Below are 19,367 nucleotides of genomic sequence, written 5' to 3' on the forward strand. Positions count from 1 at the left end.
TTGAGACTTGAGCTAAGTCCTAATTGTTTTCCTCACACTTCTTTACTCAGAAATATTTCAATCTAGCACCTTATTAATTGTTGCATCTCCTGCGTAATAATTGACAATTTCCCAGATCCGGGAACCAAGCTATGGATAAAATTACTCGTATACAAATTTGCACTTCCACTGACGTGGTGGAAGGCCATCTATCATTTGATTTTTCCGCAACGACCATTCATTAGCTTTTGTAGGAGTAAATCCAAGCGTCAGTAATAGATGGGCGATAAGCATTCCTCCACTATTTCTAACAGGCTAGGGTTTTCCAACGCTGCTGCAACACGTTCCTTGTCATTTAATTGCTTATTTACTGCAAGAGTGGAGAATGAATTAAGCAGATAAGAAGGATTAGATTATCATCACGGTAATTGAAAGGATAAAATACAGTACCAGATGCTTCAGTGGAATGTGTCCCAGGTGCCACCCTGATGTCGACCTAGACAAAATGCAAAGATCATAACAAAGCAGATTGCAGAACCTGGTAAATGAATCTATGTTGAAGCAAGAGTTGTACCCAGTAGGAGTAAAAATGATATTAAAATTGGACAAACTATCATCACTGAAACAGACTATCATCATCGTTATCATCGTAGTTCTTGTCGCTCAAGTCATTTCCCAATAATATGGGGTTGGCTAGAGCACATTTCAAAGATAAGAACCCTTCAGAACCGATAGATTTATAAGATCCTGTCAAGATGACATCAACCCTCTATATGTTCGGAGCCAATTTCCTAGCCAGAGCAAAATAGACAATTGGCAGGACCTTGCCATAAAAGATACGAGGGTATTTGGTAGGTAGAGCATTCTACCTTCTTGTTTGCAGCTTCGAGTCATGCAACACAACAGTGGGTTATATAAAAATTCGTATAGACATGGATCGAGTAGTCCTAGGAGAGAGAGTATCATGGAAATGATGGTTAAGGTGAGAAAGAACTCTGTTAGTTTTGATTTGATCTGGAAATAGAGGTCACAGCCTATTACACCAACGGTGGAACTTCTGATAATATATCTGGTTTTGACAGCATCAATAAAAACAAAGTCAAGAGGTGCACCACAAGGTCCACATCACCGACTTCTGCACTGACATCTCATCTTCCAATTGGTTAAAGTTGCAAGCCTAAAACTGCACTTCATATTTCAGAACCATTAACTTAATCTCACGAGCAAGTAATTGAAACTTACTTAGGATTGTGGTATCACCACCAGTTGTTGCAATGGATTGTTTCACAATAAGACAACTTCATTTTTACATGCATATATACTCTATTTCCTTTCATTCTTGCTAGTTGTTGCCTATGCCAATCAAAAGTGACATCCTAAGTCTATAAATTAAGTCGTAGCACAAATTTTGTCCTTACTTTCTATTCACTGTCTGTGAGACCTTGGATCTCCTGAAAATTATGAACATCAATAGGAAAGATCAAATCCTTAAACTTTTACAGAAAAAACTTTTAGCATCTGATACTAATGCCCATATTATGGCCGTATAGCAAAAGACATAACAGGGTCACACCATGTACTGTCGTACTGTTGTAGTGGAACTGTGGAACATCACATTTAAACAACATAGCAAAGTTTTCAGTAAATAAACGAACACTAACCCAATCATACCTTGTAACCAATACATGTGGAACGCATAAAAAAAGAAAATAACCAAACGATCAGAGTTTTTAGTAACCAATACAGAAAATCCCTTTCAATGTCACATAAATTGCAGAATAATGCTTTGTAGGGTTATCTACAATTTGAACTAAATTCAATTTATGAACACTAACTACTGGACAGCATACCTTGTAACGAGATGGAAGACTACGCATAAGCTTTACACGTATGCAGAGCCCAATAACAGTTGCCATACTGCAGTGCTCCACTGTTGGAGTAAACGTGACCCTGAATCAAAACAAAAACAAAGAACTCAAAGAATTTTGTCAAGAAATCACAGAAGTACCATTGCAACTTATCCAAATGCGACATTACCTAACATGACATCGCCTTTCGTCGACTTCAATCAAGTCTTCGCTGACCACCTTCAATTCTTCCAATGAATATGGATGTTCAGGATCCTTTATATCTCTGATATGCTTTGTGCAAAATTAAGGAATCAAAGAATTGTATAGGAATTTCAAGACGATCTATAGATTTAGAGTTTAGAACAGTTACTATGATTTAAGAAAAATCTTGTTCAGAGAAAGAACAAAACAAAATAAACAAAGAGATGGAAAGAAACGAAACATCTATAGCAGAAGGATATCAAAAATTTCTTGCTGATCTATGGTCTCTTCAGCTTTTTCATCTATAATTTCCGGCGCATTACGAATACGTCTCTCCTTTTTCTCATGTACAACAGGATTAGCATTTATCAACCCCACAACCATCTTTTTGACCGAAGAGAGTACTTAGAAGAATCGTGAGGTAAATTCCTGCAGAGCATGAATGACCCAAACGGGTGAATTCAGAAGTAGAACACGATCATAGCCTAAATACATTCCTTCTTGAATGAAAAGAGACGAAATAAGCATCAGAATCCAAAGTCAAACGGCGCCCAGATAAGGAACGATGCAAGTCGCGAAACACCGATTTCAACCCGAAGTCTCATATTATTTTGCCACAATAACGGAAAAGAGATTTAAAAGAAAGAGTAAGAGATCGGAGAGGAACCTCTGAAACCAAGATGGGGCGAGAGAAGAATAAGAATAGCTTCTTGAAGGCAAGTACGAGAACGATGAAGGTAACAAAAAAAAGTCGCGGCTTGCCGAAGGAGGCGTCTTTGGACTTTGGTGCCGCTTTTGTAGGCACGAAGATGATGGATTCGGGTTCGGGTTCGGGTTCGGGTTCGGGTTCGGGTTCGGGTTCGGCTCCGCCCCTCGTGTGGATTCCAAGCCCGATCCCGATTTTAATGCACAATGACAAAAATACTCTCATAAAGAGAAGACGGAAGGAGGATTAATAGAGATCATTATGATAATTAATGGGCAACACAAATTAAGAAAAAGTGGTCATCTGATACATAGAGAACCTTGAATTATTTATTCAATCATAACACTTCTTTCTTCTTCACGAGTAAATTAAGAGAAAAAAAAAAAATTTTAAAAAAAGAGGCAAGTACATCCATCTCCGAGTACGCATTACAAATTAAGAACAACACTGGAATTTGGAAGCAACAAAGTGGCCGGGAATTAAGAAGCTTTTTCAGGAAGCAGAGGCCAGTTTGGCTCTCAACTCTTTCCTCAGTATCTTTCCCGAAGGAGATTTTGGGATGGAACGGACGAAGTAGACCTTGTGCAGCCTCTTGTAGAACACCACCTGGAATCAAAAGAAAAGTTAAAACCCTGAGAAAGATGAATCCTAAAGTATATATATATATATATATATATATATATATATTAAACTTCACCTGCTTAGCTATGAAATCTTTAATGGCTTCTTCAGTAATATCCGAGTCTTTAGCTCTTGTGACAAATGCAACTGGAACTTCACCAGCCTCTTCATCTTTTTGCCTGCCATCACATCCATATAATATTTAGCAGTTAGACCCAAAAAGTTAGCATTATATAAATATATATATATATATATATATATATATATATATATATATATATAGCGTGATATTAAGAGTAGTTGTGAGAGCTTACGGGACGACGGCGGCGTCGGCAATGGAAGAATGGGCAATGAGTAGAGCTTCGAGCTCGGCAGGTGGAACCTGCATTCCATCAGTTGGGGGACTAAATTCTAAATTTCTTGAGGTGCTTTTTAGAAAGTGGGTAGATATTGTGATTTTGATGGTTTACCTGAAAACCCTTGAACTTGATGAGCTCCTTCACACGGTCCACTATGAACACCTCCTCGTTGTCGTCCACGTACCCAATGTCTCCAGTGTGCAGCCAACCCTCCACGTCGATAGTCGCTGACGTGGCTTCTGGATCATTGAGATACCCTGTATGTTTTTCATTTATTTAGAGGGTTTCTTCCGTGCAATCGAATTAATTCTTTATCAATCAATTTGATGAAGATCTAACGGTTAAGATCTTTAAGGGTAAAATAGGAATGAAAGATATTACCGGTTTAGCAGGTAATTTTTTTTAGATATATAATCTTGCACATTATTTTTTAACAATTATATTATCTTAATATTTTATTAAGTAAAAGACATATATATCATTAACTGAGAGTAATGTATATATATTAAAATAAGGGTATTGATGTCTTTTATAATTAACTTGATGAAATTTTAATTACATTTTATCTTTTTAATTATTTTTTATTATTTACATATATATCTCCCATTAGTTTAAAATTGATTTAAATTAAATTTTAATAGATAGAGATAGAGAATTATATTTAAATTAAAGTTTATCTCCAAACAATCAAATTTAAATTATTTAATATTAAATGATATCTCCTATAATTAAGGCATAATTATATTTAAGAGAGAAATCTTAACGAAAAAACGTGTAGAGCGCTTCTTCCGTACTTATCAATCACTTTGACGAAGATCTAATGGTTAAGATCTTCAAGGGTATAATAAGAAAATTGGAAAGTTAGGCACACGTAATTAATCTTCTTAACTGATATACTCTTTTTCTTACGTAATGTGGTTTTGGAACCCAGAGTGCGGGAAACCTAGAGTGCGGGTATGAAAACTGGCTATTATAGCCGTTGGATTAAGATTATAATTTTTAAAGGTGCATTGAAGTATTTGCCTTTATTTAAATTAGTCGCTCAGAAATAAATATATAAATTACTATATATGTATATAGTAGGCCTTTGATGATGGGCCGAGGTGGCAGTACCTTTCATGACCTGAGGTCCACGGATGCATATCTCGCCGGGAAGATTCCGGCCGAGGGAGCAGCCTGTCTCTGGATCTATGACTTTGAGCTCAGCATTGCGGACAACGGTGCCGCACGAGCCGGACTTGGCTGGGCTGGGCTGTTTTGCAAAGGCTGGGCACATCGAAAGCACTGGCCCGGCCTCCGTCATTCCATAACCCTAAAAATAAAAGATAAAACAAAAATTAATTTTATTTGCTAGTTTTTTTTATTTTTTATTTAAAAAAAACTGGTAAATGTTAATTTACTTTTGATCCATGTTTGTTGGATCAAACAAGGTGATCGGTTGGGAATGCCACTGGCACTACAATACCTTTGTAAATTGTAATTGGGGTGGGTCTATTGATACAATGTGGCAGGTCATCTTACGGCACCACAAGTACGAGTGACAAATTAAAAATAATATAAGTTGTGATCAAAATGATGCCATGCAAAGCTACTCCACATGAGAGGCATCTCGCAAACTACTCATTTTGTCTTCATCTATTCCTCTCACGTGGTTGGACTAAGTTGCATAGTATATCAATAATTGGCTTTACTAACTAGTAGATGAATATTTGCCTTTTGAAATGATCTGGAGTGCTCAATCCAATGGCCTGGGAAGTCTCACAGCTAACGCCAAAAATAATGTGGGGGCAACCATATGGAGCTTCCATTTTTTTTTCTCTACAGTCAAATTGGTACTTGGAAAGATCGTAAATTGACCAGGCCTTTCAAATTGAACTTACACATAATTTTTAAAGCTTCTTTTGGTATTATCAGTGTCTTTTTGTGAAATTTACTCTATAGAGAGAGAGAGAGAGAGAGAGAGAGAGAGAGTTGTCACCTGTCCAAAGACGGCTTGCGGAACTCTATTCTTAAGCGCCTCCTCGAGCTCCTTCCCGAGCGGCGCCGCGCCGGATAAGACTATCCTTATAGATCCCAAGTCGTACTTCTCCACCACTGGATTCTTCGCGAGGGCCAGCACCAGCGGCGGCACCACCGCCGCCACCGTCACCTTGTACTTCTCGATCGCCGTCAGCATCGCCACGATCTCAAACTTGGGCATGATCATCACAGCCGACCCAGCCCTCAGCGAGCAAAGCAACACGGAGTTGAGCGAGAAGATATGGAATAACGGAAGAACGCAGAGCACCACGTCCTCCTTGTTTAAGTAAAGGTTGGGGTTTTCGCCGTCCACTTGCTGGGCGATGCTCGAAATCAAGCTCTTATGCGTCAAGATCACACCTTTGGGCAATCCGGTAGTCCCGGAGGAGAACGGGAGGGCTACTGGATCACTGGGATCGATGGTGATGTCGGGGATCGAGGTCTCGTCGGCTGCCGACATTTCCCAGAAGCTGATGCAGCCCTCCGGTGGGTCGTCGATGGTGACTACCTTGAATCCTTCGGATAATTTCGCGAGCTTACCGACGTAGGGGGAGACGGTTATCGCCACCTTGGCGCCGGAGACCTTGAATTGCTTCTGGATTTCAGCGGGGGTACAGAAAGGATTGGCGGCGGTGGTCATGGCCCCGAGGAAGGAGGCGCCCATGAAGGCAAAGACGTACTCGGGGCAGTTGTGCAGGAGGAGCATGACGCAGTCGCCATGGCCGATGCCGAGATTGGAGAGGAAAGCTGCAGTCTTGCGGCAGAGGAGGTGGGTCTCCGAGAAGGTATAGATTTTGTCCGTGGCGGATGAGATGAGGCAGGGGGAGTCGGCGAATTGGGACATGTTCTCAAAGCAGTAGGTGTGGAGAGGGAGGTGGTTCGCTAGGGGAATATCAGGGAGTTTGGAACGGAAGATGGTCTCCACCGACGGCGCTTCATGGATTTGGGTTGGGATTTGGGATTGGGCTTCAGGGGCAGCAATAGTGATCATGGTTAAAGATTCTCAGAGAGAGAGAGAGAGAGAGAGAGAGAGGAACAGAGAAGAAATAAAACAGAGTGTACGGTGGAGAAGACACACAAAATGGAATCTTTAAGACAGAGGAAGGCAAAAGACGAGACCTTGCTTCGATCCCTACAATGGACTTTGATATGGGCAAGCTGAGATAAACAATACCAATGGAGAAGGATAGGTGAGCTCGTGATGAATATATAAATTTTGGGACAAAAAGGGCTAACCAAGAAAGCAAATTCAAGACAAGTAATAGTCCTGTACCTCGAAAAGGCACCAATAGTATTTAAGGTAAATTTAGCGGCCCAATGGAGTAATTAGAAGATCAAATCTCGAGATCGAGAGAGAGTAGGTAGAGAGGAAATACTGAGGAGGAGAGGGGAAGAAGAGAGTAGCTTAAATATAGAGGGGGAGAAGGGGGGTTAGGTAGGGGGATGTGAATGTGATACACTTTCTTGTGGGGGAAGGGGGAGTTAGGTAGGACACCCACCTCACCTTCAATAAAACCTCCCAATTTTTTTTTTTTTTTTTGTTGTTGTTTCCTTCCGCTGCCTCTTCCCACATTTCTCGGTAACTACGCCCACTACCTAACTCTCGTTCTTCCTTCAACCATTGAGAAAATAACTAGGGAGAACAAAAGAAAATCTCTCCATCTATGTCGTTCATATATATATATATATATATATCCTTTTTCAGGACACTTGGCTGGTGAAACAGTTAAAAAGACTTTAATTCCTTTTTTCTGACTTTTAAACTGTCGGGATAATTTTGGTTACGGGTAAATAAAAAATAAAATTAAAAAACTCTTCAGAAGATTCTTACCCTGACCTATTCAGTTGTATAGATCTCTTTAGTTGCCGCCATTAAATTTGGCCGCCAGATCACTATTCGTCACAGTAGCCCACCAGCAAAGGCTATGCCGACGTGGTACAAAGCACTACCATGGCAAATTGTGGAGACCAGTCCTTTAACTCGGGCAATCGATCTCACGTGTTAGCTGTTTAAGTTTCCGCCATGCATGTACGTGGCATATTACGGGTGGTATTCAACAAACAACATATGGATCAGGTTCGGAATCGAGACATTAATTAATTGAAGCTGCTGGTTAAATTTAGATTGGGCTAAGACTCCAAACTAGCTACTACTAGTAAATGAGCTCCTAACTCCTTTTAAAGGAGGCTTGGTAAAGTATAAGAATGTTGGAACTGGATCTATCTCGGTCGTCCAGGGTGGACGAAACTGACCCAGGAAAATGAATGAATTAGTTTTTACCATATATATGATCTATTCCGTTCCCGTGCAGCTAATCCTGTTATCGACTCCAGGAGACCTGAGAGGAACAAATCATCTGCAAACCCCGACTGCTTGAATTTCCTGCATTCATGTTTTTGAATCAATAACTAGCTGCCAAGTATCGCGTATGCAGGAAATGCATGCATCCACGGGTTTCAGAGTCTGCTCCCCGGTCCTAACTAAACCCCGCCATTTGTGACACCGCCACCACCTTCTTCCCGAAATAGCCATCTCCGATACCTACTTCTCAAACGGATTACCCTATTTTATATCTTCTCTCGGAACTATCGCTGTGCCTATCCATATCCTTGGTAGATCTCCTGTTCATGAATGCATGGCTTGTAATCTTGCTCTCTTTCCACTGAAGAGAGAGAAGCAGGCTTCTGGGTTCTTCCCTTCGTCGATGCGCGACGGCATCGCCGGCGTCGCCTGCCGCGAGATGTTCAACAAGGAATTGACCCCTAGCGACGTCGGGAAGCTCAACAGGCTGGTGATACCGAAGCGGCACGCGATGCGGTACTTTCCGAAGGTGGCGGCCGCCGCGTCGAGGGAGTTCTTGGTCGAGATCAGGGACCGAGACGGCCGCGCGTGGAGCTTCCGGTGCTGCTACTGGAAGAGCAGCCAGAGCTACGTCTTCACCAAGGGGTGGAATAAGTTCGTCAAGGAGAAAGGCTTGCAGGCCAAGGACGTAGTTAGATTCTACCAGTTCGAGGAGATGGAGGGTGTCGGAAGGAGGCAGTACTACTTGGTCGACGTCCTGAGGCGGCGCAGCGTCAAGAAGGAGGAGGTGATGGCTAGAATGGTGGAGGAGGGAGGGCAGGAGAAGGAGGAGGTTAAGTTGTTTGGTGTTGTCATTGGCTAATCTACCTACGTACGTAGATATAAGATTTGTAGATGAAAGATCTATATATATATATATATACATATCTATATATATTTATATGTACTATTCTGGGTGCATGTTGTTGCATGTGACCTGGTGACTTTCGATTGAGAAAGGCATATATATATATATATATATATGTTCGCCAAATATTCCATCGGACGAATCCGTTCCATACTTTGATTCTTGCCATTGTGTCATGATTAATTAGTCGCTGTTCTAACTTCGGATTTATACGTATAGCTGGCAAATCAAATGAAAGACAAGTGACAGAGGAAAAGTTGATTAGTGTTAGTTGCTCCCATTGAGTAGTAGGGTCTGTTAGCTTCTCCTTTTCTTAGGTTAATAACCTACTAGTCCAAGGATTAAAAGAGTGAAAAGAGAATAATACTACTCACGTTTAACATGCAGCAGCCCAACAGAAGTGATCCACCTATTGCACTGTTTGTTTGGAAATTTAATGATGCTTCTGTTAAACTTGTTTCAGTGGAATTTAAACATGCATGTATTATTTGACCATTATTTAATCGATTTATTTATTTATTTATTTATTTTGGATTAAATGCTTGTATTTGCCTCTTCCTCTTATCCAAAAGCAACACTAGCTAATTGGTTTTTCTCCCTCTAATATTTCTTGTTCTCTGCTCTGTATTTGTTTTGTGCTTTGTATTATAATGGAAACTCAAAGGTACAAAGTTGTAACAAGAAGCAGACGGGATGATAATTTTTCTTCTCTCTTTTCTCATGCTCATGCATGGAGACTGGAGAGTGTAACACTAAATTAAACCGTCACCAGGGAATTAAAAAGAAAACAAAATCTGGCACTGAACAGTAAGCTGCACGTGCGGGGCACGTGCCTCACTACCCCCATCTTTCTTCCCTCCTCTCTTTTCTCCCTATTCTCTCCCGCAATTGCCTCCCGCAATTGCCGCCATATCCCCTTCTTCCTCTCGCCGCGCCGGAGAATCGCCAAAGGACGCTGACTCTGTGGCTCAGCTCATCGGAGCCTCCTCTTCAACAAGGTATGATTAATTTCAATTTAATTAAATATCTATTGCTTTTTCACCTATGCCTTCCTCCTCTTGATTTCACCGGAAATTCGGTCAGTTGGTGGCCTCGTGCCTCCCTGCGCCCGTCCCAAATGATTCCCCTCGTCTCCTTTTTTCAGTGATACCCTTTGTGGGTTGTTCGTCCCCCGGTGGAGACTACATATGGTAGCCTCCCATCATTGGCCCACACTGTTGCCCGAGCTACGAGAGCCCACAAAGGGCATTCCTTTATTAATATATGTAGTTTACGAAGCATAGGCATATAATAATGTTATATTGCTATAACTCTATGTGAGCCGGAGATAAATTAGTTGATAGTTAGAATGATACATATTATATATTCCTTTATTAATATATGTATTTAATATATGTGAACTATAAATATGAGCATGTTGTATAGACATATTATTGTGATCATGTTGGCATACATATATATTATGTGACATCTTTATTTATACTATTTTTAGATTGTAAAAATGTATACTTGGTGAGTTTTATGCTCGCTACTTTTTGATAGAATTTTTTTGAGATTAATAGATGACCTTGAGTTCGTGGAGGAGCTAACGAAGATTTGTTAATAGCCTCTTTATTTATCGTATTGTTGTAAAATAAGTTAGATGAATTATAGCCTATATACCGATATTTATTATGTTGAGGTGTATAGATATATATTTTGAGACTTGATATGATATGTGATATTTTTAGACTTCTTTTCAATTATATTATTTGTAAAAATATTGGGTTTTTGTCTTGTACATTGTGTAGAAATATTTCTACGATCAACAAATAATGTAAAAATCACATAAGACGTATATTTGGTGGTGGGTGTTTTAATTAGACCCGTGTGACATAGTGTTATTATTTGATTAGGATAATAGAATACTATTTTTTTCCATTTAAATATAGTTAACATTATTTTGTTGCCGGTTACCTCTCTAATCATGGGACATATATATATATATATATATATATATATATATATCTTGACTAGTCAAGTCAAGGAGGAATTCTATAATCTACTCTGTCTACCAAATTGATGTAATGGGCCTAATTGTTACAGGTAATGACCCAGTAACCTTATTAGGCTGGATCTATGTCACTAACGGGTCGGGCCTTCAGTTGAGGCCGATAGATATATTTTCTTGCTCTTCGTTCTTCTTCTTCTTCTTCTTTTTCTTCTTCTTGAGTCTCCAGATTTGGTTGAAGGTTTTGAGGTGTGGGGAAAGAGCAATGGAAGTGTGAGTACTTCAATTTATTTCTTACTTTACTGCTATTTTTACTTGGATTTTGATCTGTTTTTAGAATCCATTGCTTGCAATCATCTTGTTTGTTTCTTCCTTTTTTTTCGATCAGAGTTGCTTCGGCTCCCGGGAAGGTTCTGATCACTGGTGGGTACCTCATCTTGGAGCGACCAAATGCGGGGATCGTTCTCAGCACAACCGCGCGCTTTTATGCGATCGTGAGGCCGCTCTACGAAGAAATCAAGCCCGAGAGCTGGGCCTGGGTGAGCGATTCTTTCTCATATTACCGTAGATTCACCTCGAATTCACATGCCATAGATTGGCAATGAAGGGGAAAATAGGATAAACTACTCATTATGCAGGTGTCTAGATGTATGCCAAGTTGCCAACTGATGTAATATGAACTATATTGTGCAAACTAGAATCAGAAATTCTTGATTGATACATGGTAATCTTTGTCTTGTTAGATGCTTATGCGTAGTGGTATTGCATATTATAAAGGCGACCTTTTTCTTCTCGATGACTTTGCCCCCTTACTTATTCATTCACCTTTTAGGCATGGGCAGACGTAAAAGTATCATCCCCTCAACTTTCTAGACAATCCACCTACAAGCTGTCACTAAAGAACTCAAGCCTCCAGCCCACTTCATCAAGGCAAGTTCTTTAATATACATGACACTGATTATGTTCTTTTTAGTTTAGACATCCTTTAAATATTGCCTTTTTATGTTTATAGTTAATTTGACGAAGAATTGAGCTCTAAAAGGTTTAAATCCTTAATCTGAGGGAAAGGTCCGCTTTTCCTTTGGGAAAGCTTGAAGTCTTGACTTCAGGGTTATCTGAATAATTAACGGCAGGGTGGATTAACCCATAGGTGGTTATGAGAAGCAATTGAACCTTCTTAGCATTTAAGATTATATCAATGATTTGTTTCGTTAAGTGCTGAGATGCCGTGAAGCCTGTCTGCTCTTCAAGTAGATCAAGTGGCATAGTTCCTGTGACATTTTAATTGTCTCAAGATTTCAGGGAGTCAACAAACCCTTTTGTGGAACAAGCAGTGCAATATGCTGTAGCAGCTTCTAAAGAAATTCTCAGTGACAAGGAGAAGAAAGAGGCAATAGATAAACTACTTTTGAAAGGTAATATAAATTTTTTTGCTACTTTTCTCTTCTCTATTCACTCAATACTGACTATGCCTTTGACTATGATCCTGTTAAATGTAATATCCGCCCTATCACCCTGCATCTAAGTTTTGAATGATTTAACCATGCAGGTCTGGATATTACAATCTTAGGTTGCAATGATTTCTATTCTTATCGAAATCAGGTATCTTACTATCTTTCTTCAAAGCTGTAGCTCCTGCTATATCCCTATGCTTCATAAACTGTCTTAAGCATTTCTCACTAAGGTTTCTTTCTGTCATTGCATTTTCTGCATCTTTTTACATATCTTAATTTCAGATTGAAGCACGAGGGCTACCTCTGAGTTCTGATGTATTGGCTTCTCTTCCACCCTTTTCCTCAATCACTTTTAACTCGGAGGCCTCCAATGGAATGATGCCTGGAGAGAGATGTAAACCTGAAGTCGCCAAAACTGGACTTGGCTCATCAGCTGCAATGACCACATCAGTGGTTGCAGCTCTACTTCAGTACCTTGGAGTTGTTAATCTCCCATTTTCTGGAAAAGTTTTATCTGATGGTAAGGCAGCTGATGCTGATCTAGATTTGGTACATGTTATTGCTCAAAGTGCTCATTGTTTAGCTCAAGGAAAGATTGGCAGTGGTTTCGATGTCAGTTCTGCTGTCTACGGCAGCCAACGTTACATTAGGTTTTCTCCAGAAGTTCTCTCTTCAGCTCAGGTTTCTTCTTCTTGCGCCATCTCTTTCCATTACATGTTATATGGATATAATGCCATCTCTTGCGCCATCTCTTTTCTACTTTTCCTACGCATTATTTTGATGCTTGTATAATAGTATATCCAAGGGGGTGCTCCTTTAATTTCAAATATATTCGTTAAGGTTTTGTTTGCTTTGAGTTTAAGGACCTCTACTGAACTAGTTCAAGAACCCCTAAATTGGTTCGGTAATCAAATATTTTTTTATCTTTATCATATTTAATTAAATTTACTTTTCAAAAAATTAAGACTAAGAAATAAGACTAACTAATTAATTCGGGGCTTAACCTCAAACGAAACAATGCCTAATTATCTTTGGTAAAGAAATTGCTTCTTTCTACGCTGCTAGACTCTTTAAAAAGAATTCGAATTAGGTTAAAGATTAAGTGGCATTTATATTCTTCTCAGCAGAACTTGATAAGTTTCGTTTATTCATGTAGCTGGCATTCTCTCATTCAGGTCTGTGATTTGCCAAAGTTAGATGATATTTCAATAGACAAGCACATTGACGAAGTATCTATTGATGCCCTAAGCTGCCAACAGTAATACCCATTGATTTCATCCTGAGTTATAGACTTGTAACTAGATACAACTGGAAAACATCTACTTATATTGATTTTTCACCACAATTGAGTCGTTGATGCAAACATAAAATGATTATATATGGAACAATAAATGGATATCAACATCTTGTGTACGTTTGATAGAGGATGTGTCTAATATGATTTACCATATCTGTTTTGCAAACCAAGAATCTTGGATTTGGATTATTTTATGATGAGCTCATTTACAGTAGGATGACTTTGTTAGCTTCTAAACCGTAGCTCGAGAACCTTCTATTTTTGGTAAAAATTATGACATTGTTTGTTTCTATAGGTTAGGGTTGGAAAGCGCTCTCAAGATGCAGCCGTTGATATTCTTAAAGAGAAGTGGGATCATGAGAAGCTTCAATTTTCTTTGCCTCCACTGCTGACCCTTGTGAGTTTGTTAACTTCTCAGTACAGGAAGTATTAACAATTTAGTTAATTTGGTATATTAGGAATATACATCATTCTATTTCTATGATATTTTAGATGCTTGCAAACATCTCTCTTGGTAAGAATAAGCAATGTACTAAATGTTGGCTTGGCTCTAATTATTGTGGATTTGCTTTTATAGTTTATTTGGTTAGTCAAATATCTCTTATATGCTGTCTTGTTAATTCTGCCATGCATGTCCCAAACTCCATTGCTGGTTGTAGATTTCTCATTGTTGGGTTGTACTTTCTTTTGACAGTTACTAGGGGAACCTGGTACTGGAGGTTCATCTACTCCATCGATGGTGGGCTCTGTGAAGCAGTGGCAAAAATCTGATCCTCAAAAATCCCTAGAGACATGGAAAAGACTTGGTGAAGCTAATTCAATGCTTGAAGCACTACTTAAAAGATTAAGTAAATATGCAGAAGATAACTGGGAGACATATAAACATGTCATAAGCACCTGCAGTGGTCATGCATATGAAAAGGTGACTTGTGATTGCATTAGAGTTTAACTTGTGCAGTCTCCGAAATCATTTTATTAGTCTTTAAAATCCGAAACTATATTTCCCTTGATCAATTTATAAGATATTCCCCAAGAGTTTATTCATACTTTTTGGGATTCTTTATGAACAGGGGATTTAACAATAGACACTAGATATAATAATGTAGAAAAACCACTACCTAGGGCAATTTCCGCTGGTTTTCAAACTTCCACTACAGCTTTAAATAGATTCCATATGGCTTCCTCTTTAACTTTAGGTTACATGTAACTATTTAAACTTATATTCTCTAAGATTAAAATATTTTCCAATTTATACCTGGAGTCTTCTACTCTCTTTCCTGGGTTAACTATACATTCTAAGCATCTTATCGCAGTGGATGGGGCAAGTTGCTGATCAATATCAAGAATCAATCATTAAGTCATTGTTAGAGGCAAGAGATGCTTTCCTTGACATCAGGTTCCATATGCGGCAAATGGGTGAGGCAGCCGGTGTTCCAGTAAGTGATATTGTTCAATATTCTTTGATGAAGAATTTGCACTAGTTCCGTTTTTCAAGTTTATTACAGATTAAACCAGTTTCATTTGTACTTCCTTCTTGTACTTTGTGTTCAGTGAATAACTCAGTTCTAGAAATCATTGGTCAAAGAACTCAAGTTTTATACTAATTACCATATAGAATCGGAATGGTCTTTTCATCAATATGTTGCAATTTCATTCATTTGCATTTTGATCCCCAGATACAAATTGTTGCTTTATATGATGCAGTTATAATTGAACTGTTAAGCTGGCTCTGCAACATCACTAAACCATCCATATATTCTACTTTTATAGATAGAGCCGGAGTCACAAACTCAACTATTGGATGCCACTATGAACATGGAGGGAGTATTGCTAGCAGGAGTTCCTGGAGCAGGGGGCTTTGATGCAGTTTTTGCCATTATTTTGGGTGAAGCAACTACTGCCGTAGCTAAAGCTTGGAGCTCACTTGGTGTGCTGCCCCTTTTGGTCAGAGAGGACCCTCATGGTGTTTCACTAGAAAGCGGTGACCCAAGAGCAAATGAAGTTTCCTCGGCCATTTCTTCGATCCAAATAAATTAGCTTCCAGCTCGTTTAATTTATTTGTAGTAACCTATGTTTATGCTTGGGTTATTCATGCTACAATTGCAAAATGTGGTTAACATGCATTACTGAACGTTGAATACCTTGAATAAAATAAAGAAAAACAGCAGCAGAAAGCGTAGGTTGTTTGGATCAGAATTGAGAAAGGGTATAATGTATAAATCACAATGTTATTTATATTTGATGCAAGGATGGCCGGTGTCACGTGTCGACCACCGGCCAGCACTATATGGCACGTGTAGTAGGAGAGGGAGAGGTGAGAGATATAGCAGAGTTTTACTCTTCTTCGTGTTGTTAGTGCTGTGCACATGGCCTTCTTTGATTTGATAGAATAAACATAATAAAGTTGGATATTCTACCTTTGGTGCAGTGCCAAATGCAAAACCTTCAGTTGAAGAAGTGAATTAAAAAAAGTAATAAGAGAAATTATGAATTGGTAGGTAAACTTTTGACTATTCAAAAGTCATGCATAAATCATGAGTAGTTGCTTCAGTTTGAGACATTATTTTATAAATTGAACGCCTGCTTCAGTTTGAGACATTATTTCATAAAAAGAGCGAGTACAATCTAGACAAATTTTGTTCCAAATAACATTGCTTCCTGTCTCAAATGATTTCTAAAACTCACTCAATGTTGACAACCTTAAATCTTGGATTGTTTTGCAATCTTGAACCATTCAGTATGGAAGGATCCAGGCATGTCGATCCTCTCGTAAGTATGCGCCCCGAAGTAATCTCTCTGAGCTTGAACAAGATTGGCAGGCACGCTTTCTCTCCGGTAGGTGTCAAAATAAGCCAGACTAGTAGACATACCTGGGGTACTTACTCCATAGCTAATAGCAAGGCAGACAACTCGACGCCAAGCAACTTGGCGATCCAGAATCTCCTTTGCAAATTCTGGGTCCACCAGAAGGTTTGACAGCTCTGGATTCCGATCGTAAGCCTTCTTGATACGATCAAGAAAGATCGCACGGATAATGCATCCACCCTTCCATATCCTTGCAAGCTCACCTAACTTGAGATCCCAACCTTTCTCTATGCTTTTGGCTCTAATCAAGTTCATGCCCTGTGCATAGCTGCAAATCTTTGATGCATATAGAGCTTGCCTTACATCATCAATCAACTTTGCCTTATCCACAGGTTGGTTGTCTAAGATCTCGCCAAAGGAGCCTGACTGAAAAACTTTGGCAGCTTGAACTCTCTCGTCTTTCAATCCACTAAGGAACCTCGAATCTAGAGATGCTGCGATTGTTGGAGCAGCCACTGATAACTCAGCTGCTTGTTGAACAGTCCATTTACCAGTACCTTTCATCCCGGTCTTGTCTAAGACCTTGTCCACCAGGTAACCCTCACCCTTATCGTCCTTTATTCCAAAAATGTCTGCAGTGATCTCAATCAAAAAGCTAAGAAGCTCTCCTTTGTTCCATTCGGAGAAAACCTGTTGTAACTCATCATTAGATAGCTTTCCTACAGATTTCAGCACATCATAAGCTTCAGCAATCAGCTGCATGTCTCCATACTCGATGCCATTATGGATCATCTTTACAAAATTGCCTGAACCTCCTTTACCAATATATGTAACACAGGGGCCACTGTCTGGAACCTGGGCAGCCACTTTGAGGAGGATGTCTTCTATGTTCTTGTAGGCTTCATATGAGCCTCCAGGCATCATAGAAGGTCCATGTCGGGCACCTTCCTCTCCACCAGAGACTCCCATCCCAAGATAAAGAAGACCAAGTTCTGCCATTGCTTTTTCTCGCCTCTCAGTGTTCTCATACCACTCATTACCTCCATCAATTATACAATCACCAGTCTCCATGTGAGCAGAAAGTGTTGCTATGGTTTGGTCTACAGGTGCACCAGCTTTCACTAGCATAATGATGACACGTGGCTTTTGGATTGAGCCGACAAAGGACGCAGGGTCATGAAAACCATAAACAGGGAGGTTTCCTTCAAGTTTGGCGCGCTCAACAGTCTCATCAACCTTGGATGTGGTTCGGTTGTACACAGAAATAGGAAAGCCTTTCTCAGCAATGTTCAGGGCAAGGTTTTGTCCCATGACAGCAAGTCCAGCAAGGCCAATTCTTGTGAGAGCCATTTTACCTGACCAGGGGCATTGGATTGAAGAACATGGTTTAAGAGAACATAACGACTAAAATCTACCACAAAAAGATTACAAAATAATTGGAAATGGAGCTACTGGAAAAGATTCACAAAATAGAATTTAGTGTGATCTATCAGAAAATCTTCAGCAAACTCAATTGATGAATAATCAAATACAATATGAAAAATGAACTCCAGCTGGAATGAACAATATAATGATACATATTGTTATTTTTCATGACTTATTGTTTATTCTCTCCATGACACAAATAGTTTTCCAGTTTTCCTTATAATTATTGGAAGGAGATGGAACGTCAAGATGATGGACAAGAAGAAAGGGAAACACCAGAAAATCAGAGGCTTATCAGCATTGCATGAGAAAAAGAGAGTCAAAGCATTCCAATTTATCATACTCATCTTAGATGCCCTGTTGCCTTGTGCAGAATTTAAATTCCCAGTTTACATGAGAATAGGTAGCTCAGATCAAAGAGAAGATTATACCCTAACTACTGATCCAAACTAACCAAAACAAAACACGATCTGTAGTGTGATGCGCCACTTTCCAACAGAAGACACCACGTAAAACTTTGTTTATAGATCCATGAGAAATACATCAGACTAGGGCTTCTCAATCAGAAAAGCAAGCAAATGAACCCACAAGAAGGACAGATCTAATGTCTTCCTAAACAAAATGCACAGTAATTACTAATCGTCTAGAAGACAATCACTGAAATCCAAATAAACATCCAACTTCATCAAAGCAAAAGGATGTGCTTTCTTTTACAAATACCTAATTTGGAGGAGAAGATGGCTAGTACATACCAATTCCATGAGAGAAATCCAAACGCATAAATTGCAAGACACCTAACTAGACACAGTAATGAATTCTTAGGGAAGGACAGAGCTCCAAAAGATTTTCTCCAAGCAGTGAAAACAAGATAGGATCTAGCAGAATTCAATATCAACGTATGTTCTTCACAGATAATTCGACAAGCACCTAAAAGCCACATCTTCGAAATCTCCGTATCAGTAACATAGGATCTAGCAGAATTTTCTAGATCCAAAAAGCTTGGATCTTATAATCAGATTCTAATGCAAAAGGAGTGTGAAAGCTTGTGATTCAAGACAAAATCTAAGCCGTAAACAAAACTGGTCATTGATGGGGATCTAAAATAAGATAACATTTTTATTCTCTACAACGGAGATCCAAAACTAAAATTGCTTTCTTAACCAAAAACACACTAATAAAAACGAAGACATCATAGATCTAATCAATCAGTAGAAAGCATCGAAACAAACAAACCTTCAGGTGTTCTTCTCCTCCCCGGGAAAAATACCAAAACTTTTCCTTCGTTTACCTTACAATTCTTTCAGAGATAAAGAAAGACGAAGAATTGAAATAAATTATTTAAAAAAAAAGAACCGGTAGGATTCTTTTCATATTGGTGAGGTGGGTAGGTGGCTCTCGAGGTCTCGTCACCGCACGTGAACATAACCCATTAGGTGTTACGAATCACGTGTT

General features: G+C 39.3%; 5 protein-coding genes across 8 annotated transcripts; 2 read left to right on the forward strand and 3 right to left on the reverse strand.

Moving 5' to 3' along the window:
• Positions 1-41: 41 nt before the first annotated feature.
• LOC140784221 (protein AE7-like) lies at positions 42-2,817 on the reverse strand. Its single transcript, XM_073131488.1, has 6 exons — positions 2,698-2,817; positions 2,290-2,459; positions 2,017-2,121; positions 1,830-1,929; positions 430-475; positions 42-349 (listed from the first exon to the last, which is right to left on the reverse strand). The coding sequence occupies exons 2-6, from the start codon at positions 2,412-2,414 to the stop codon at positions 249-251; spliced, it is 477 nt and encodes a 158-aa protein (XP_072987589.1). The 5' UTR covers positions 2,415-2,459; positions 2,698-2,817; the 3' UTR covers positions 42-248.
• Positions 2,818-3,021: 204 nt separating this feature from the next.
• LOC140784215 (4-coumarate--CoA ligase 2-like) lies at positions 3,022-7,161 on the reverse strand. Its single transcript, XM_073131480.1, has 7 exons — positions 7,009-7,161; positions 5,695-6,893; positions 4,830-5,028; positions 3,828-3,973; positions 3,672-3,739; positions 3,434-3,536; positions 3,022-3,342 (listed from the first exon to the last, which is right to left on the reverse strand). Exons 2-7 carry the CDS (start codon positions 6,724-6,726, stop codon positions 3,229-3,231), a joined length of 1,662 nt encoding a protein of 553 aa, XP_072987581.1. The 5' UTR covers positions 6,727-6,893; positions 7,009-7,161; the 3' UTR covers positions 3,022-3,228.
• Positions 7,162-8,344: 1,183 nt separating this feature from the next.
• Positions 8,345-8,974, forward strand: LOC140785000 (AP2/ERF and B3 domain-containing transcription factor At1g50680-like). The gene has a single exon (XM_073132675.1). The coding sequence runs from the start codon at positions 8,372-8,374 to the stop codon at positions 8,897-8,899; it is 528 nt and encodes a 175-aa protein (XP_072988776.1). The 5' UTR covers positions 8,345-8,371; the 3' UTR covers positions 8,900-8,974.
• An 844-nt stretch (positions 8,975-9,818) lies between these two features.
• LOC140784216 (phosphomevalonate kinase, peroxisomal) lies at positions 9,819-15,881 on the forward strand. Of its 4 annotated transcripts, none has more exons than XM_073131483.1 (11): positions 9,819-9,942; positions 11,164-11,207; positions 11,323-11,473; positions 11,767-11,864; positions 12,237-12,349; positions 12,484-12,536; positions 12,671-13,069; positions 13,981-14,082; positions 14,380-14,607; positions 14,999-15,121; positions 15,456-15,881. In XM_073131483.1, the coding sequence occupies exons 2-11, from the start codon at positions 11,200-11,202 to the stop codon at positions 15,720-15,722; spliced, it is 1,542 nt and encodes a 513-aa protein (XP_072987584.1). In that variant the 5' UTR covers positions 9,819-9,942; positions 11,164-11,199; the 3' UTR covers positions 15,723-15,881. The 4 variants fall into 4 exon arrangements, with proteins under 4 accessions (XP_072987584.1, XP_072987585.1, XP_072987583.1 ...); XM_073131484.1 differs by having other exon boundaries at positions 11,176-11,207; XM_073131482.1 differs by having other exon boundaries at positions 9,823-9,942; positions 11,030-11,207.
• Positions 15,882-16,176: 295 nt separating this feature from the next.
• On the reverse strand, positions 16,177-19,338 carry LOC140784217 (6-phosphogluconate dehydrogenase, decarboxylating 1-like). Its single transcript, XM_073131485.1, has 2 exons — positions 19,149-19,338; positions 16,177-17,845 (listed from the first exon to the last, which is right to left on the reverse strand). Exon 2 carries the CDS (start codon positions 17,838-17,840, stop codon positions 16,386-16,388), a length of 1,455 nt encoding a protein of 484 aa, XP_072987586.1. The 5' UTR covers positions 17,841-17,845; positions 19,149-19,338; the 3' UTR covers positions 16,177-16,385.
• Between the last annotated feature and the right edge of the window lie 29 nt (positions 19,339-19,367).

This window comes from Typha latifolia, chromosome 3, assembly GCF_019914945.1.
Source record: "Typha latifolia isolate L0001 chromosome 3, TyphaL0001v2, whole genome shotgun sequence".
Lineage (NCBI taxonomy): Eukaryota > Viridiplantae > Streptophyta > Magnoliopsida > Poales > Typhaceae > Typha > Typha latifolia.

Bases quoted from the DNA above. Each gene is read 5' to 3' on its own strand.
- LOC140784221 (XM_073131488.1), bottom strand. From the start codon at position 2,414: ATGGTTGTGGGGTTGATAAATGCTAATCCTGTTGTACATGAGAAAAAG. The intron at 1,930-2,016 runs GTAATGTCGCAT...GTTTTGATTCAG, and splicing joins GAAAGGCGATGTCATGTTAG to GGTCACGTTTACTCCAACAG. The intron at 350-429 runs GTACTGTATTTT...CCACTCTTGCAG, and splicing joins ACATTCCACTGAAGCATCTG to TAAATAAGCAATTAAATGAC.
- LOC140784215 (XM_073131480.1), bottom strand. From the start codon at position 6,726: ATGATCACTATTGCTGCCCCTGAAGCCCAATCCCAAATCCCAACCCAA. The intron at 5,029-5,694 runs GTGACAACTCTC...TTTTATTTTTAG, and splicing joins CGCAAGCCGTCTTTGGACAG to GGTTATGGAATGACGGAGGC. The intron at 3,974-4,829 runs GTACTGCCACCT...AAAAACATACAG, and splicing joins TGGACCTCAGGTCATGAAAG to GGTATCTCAATGATCCAGAA.
- LOC140785000 (XM_073132675.1), top strand. From the start codon at position 8,372: ATGGCTTGTAATCTTGCTCTCTTTCCACTGAAGAGAGAGAAGCAGGCT.
- LOC140784216 (XM_073131483.1), top strand. The intron at 11,865-12,236 runs GCAAGTTCTTTA...TCAAGATTTCAG, and splicing joins CTCCAGCCCACTTCATCAAG to GGAGTCAACAAACCCTTTTG. The intron at 12,350-12,483 runs GTAATATAAATT...TTAACCATGCAG, and splicing joins AGATAAACTACTTTTGAAAG to GTCTGGATATTACAATCTTA.
- LOC140784217 (XM_073131485.1), bottom strand. From the start codon at position 17,840: ATGGCTCTCACAAGAATTGGCCTTGCTGGACTTGCTGTCATGGGACAA.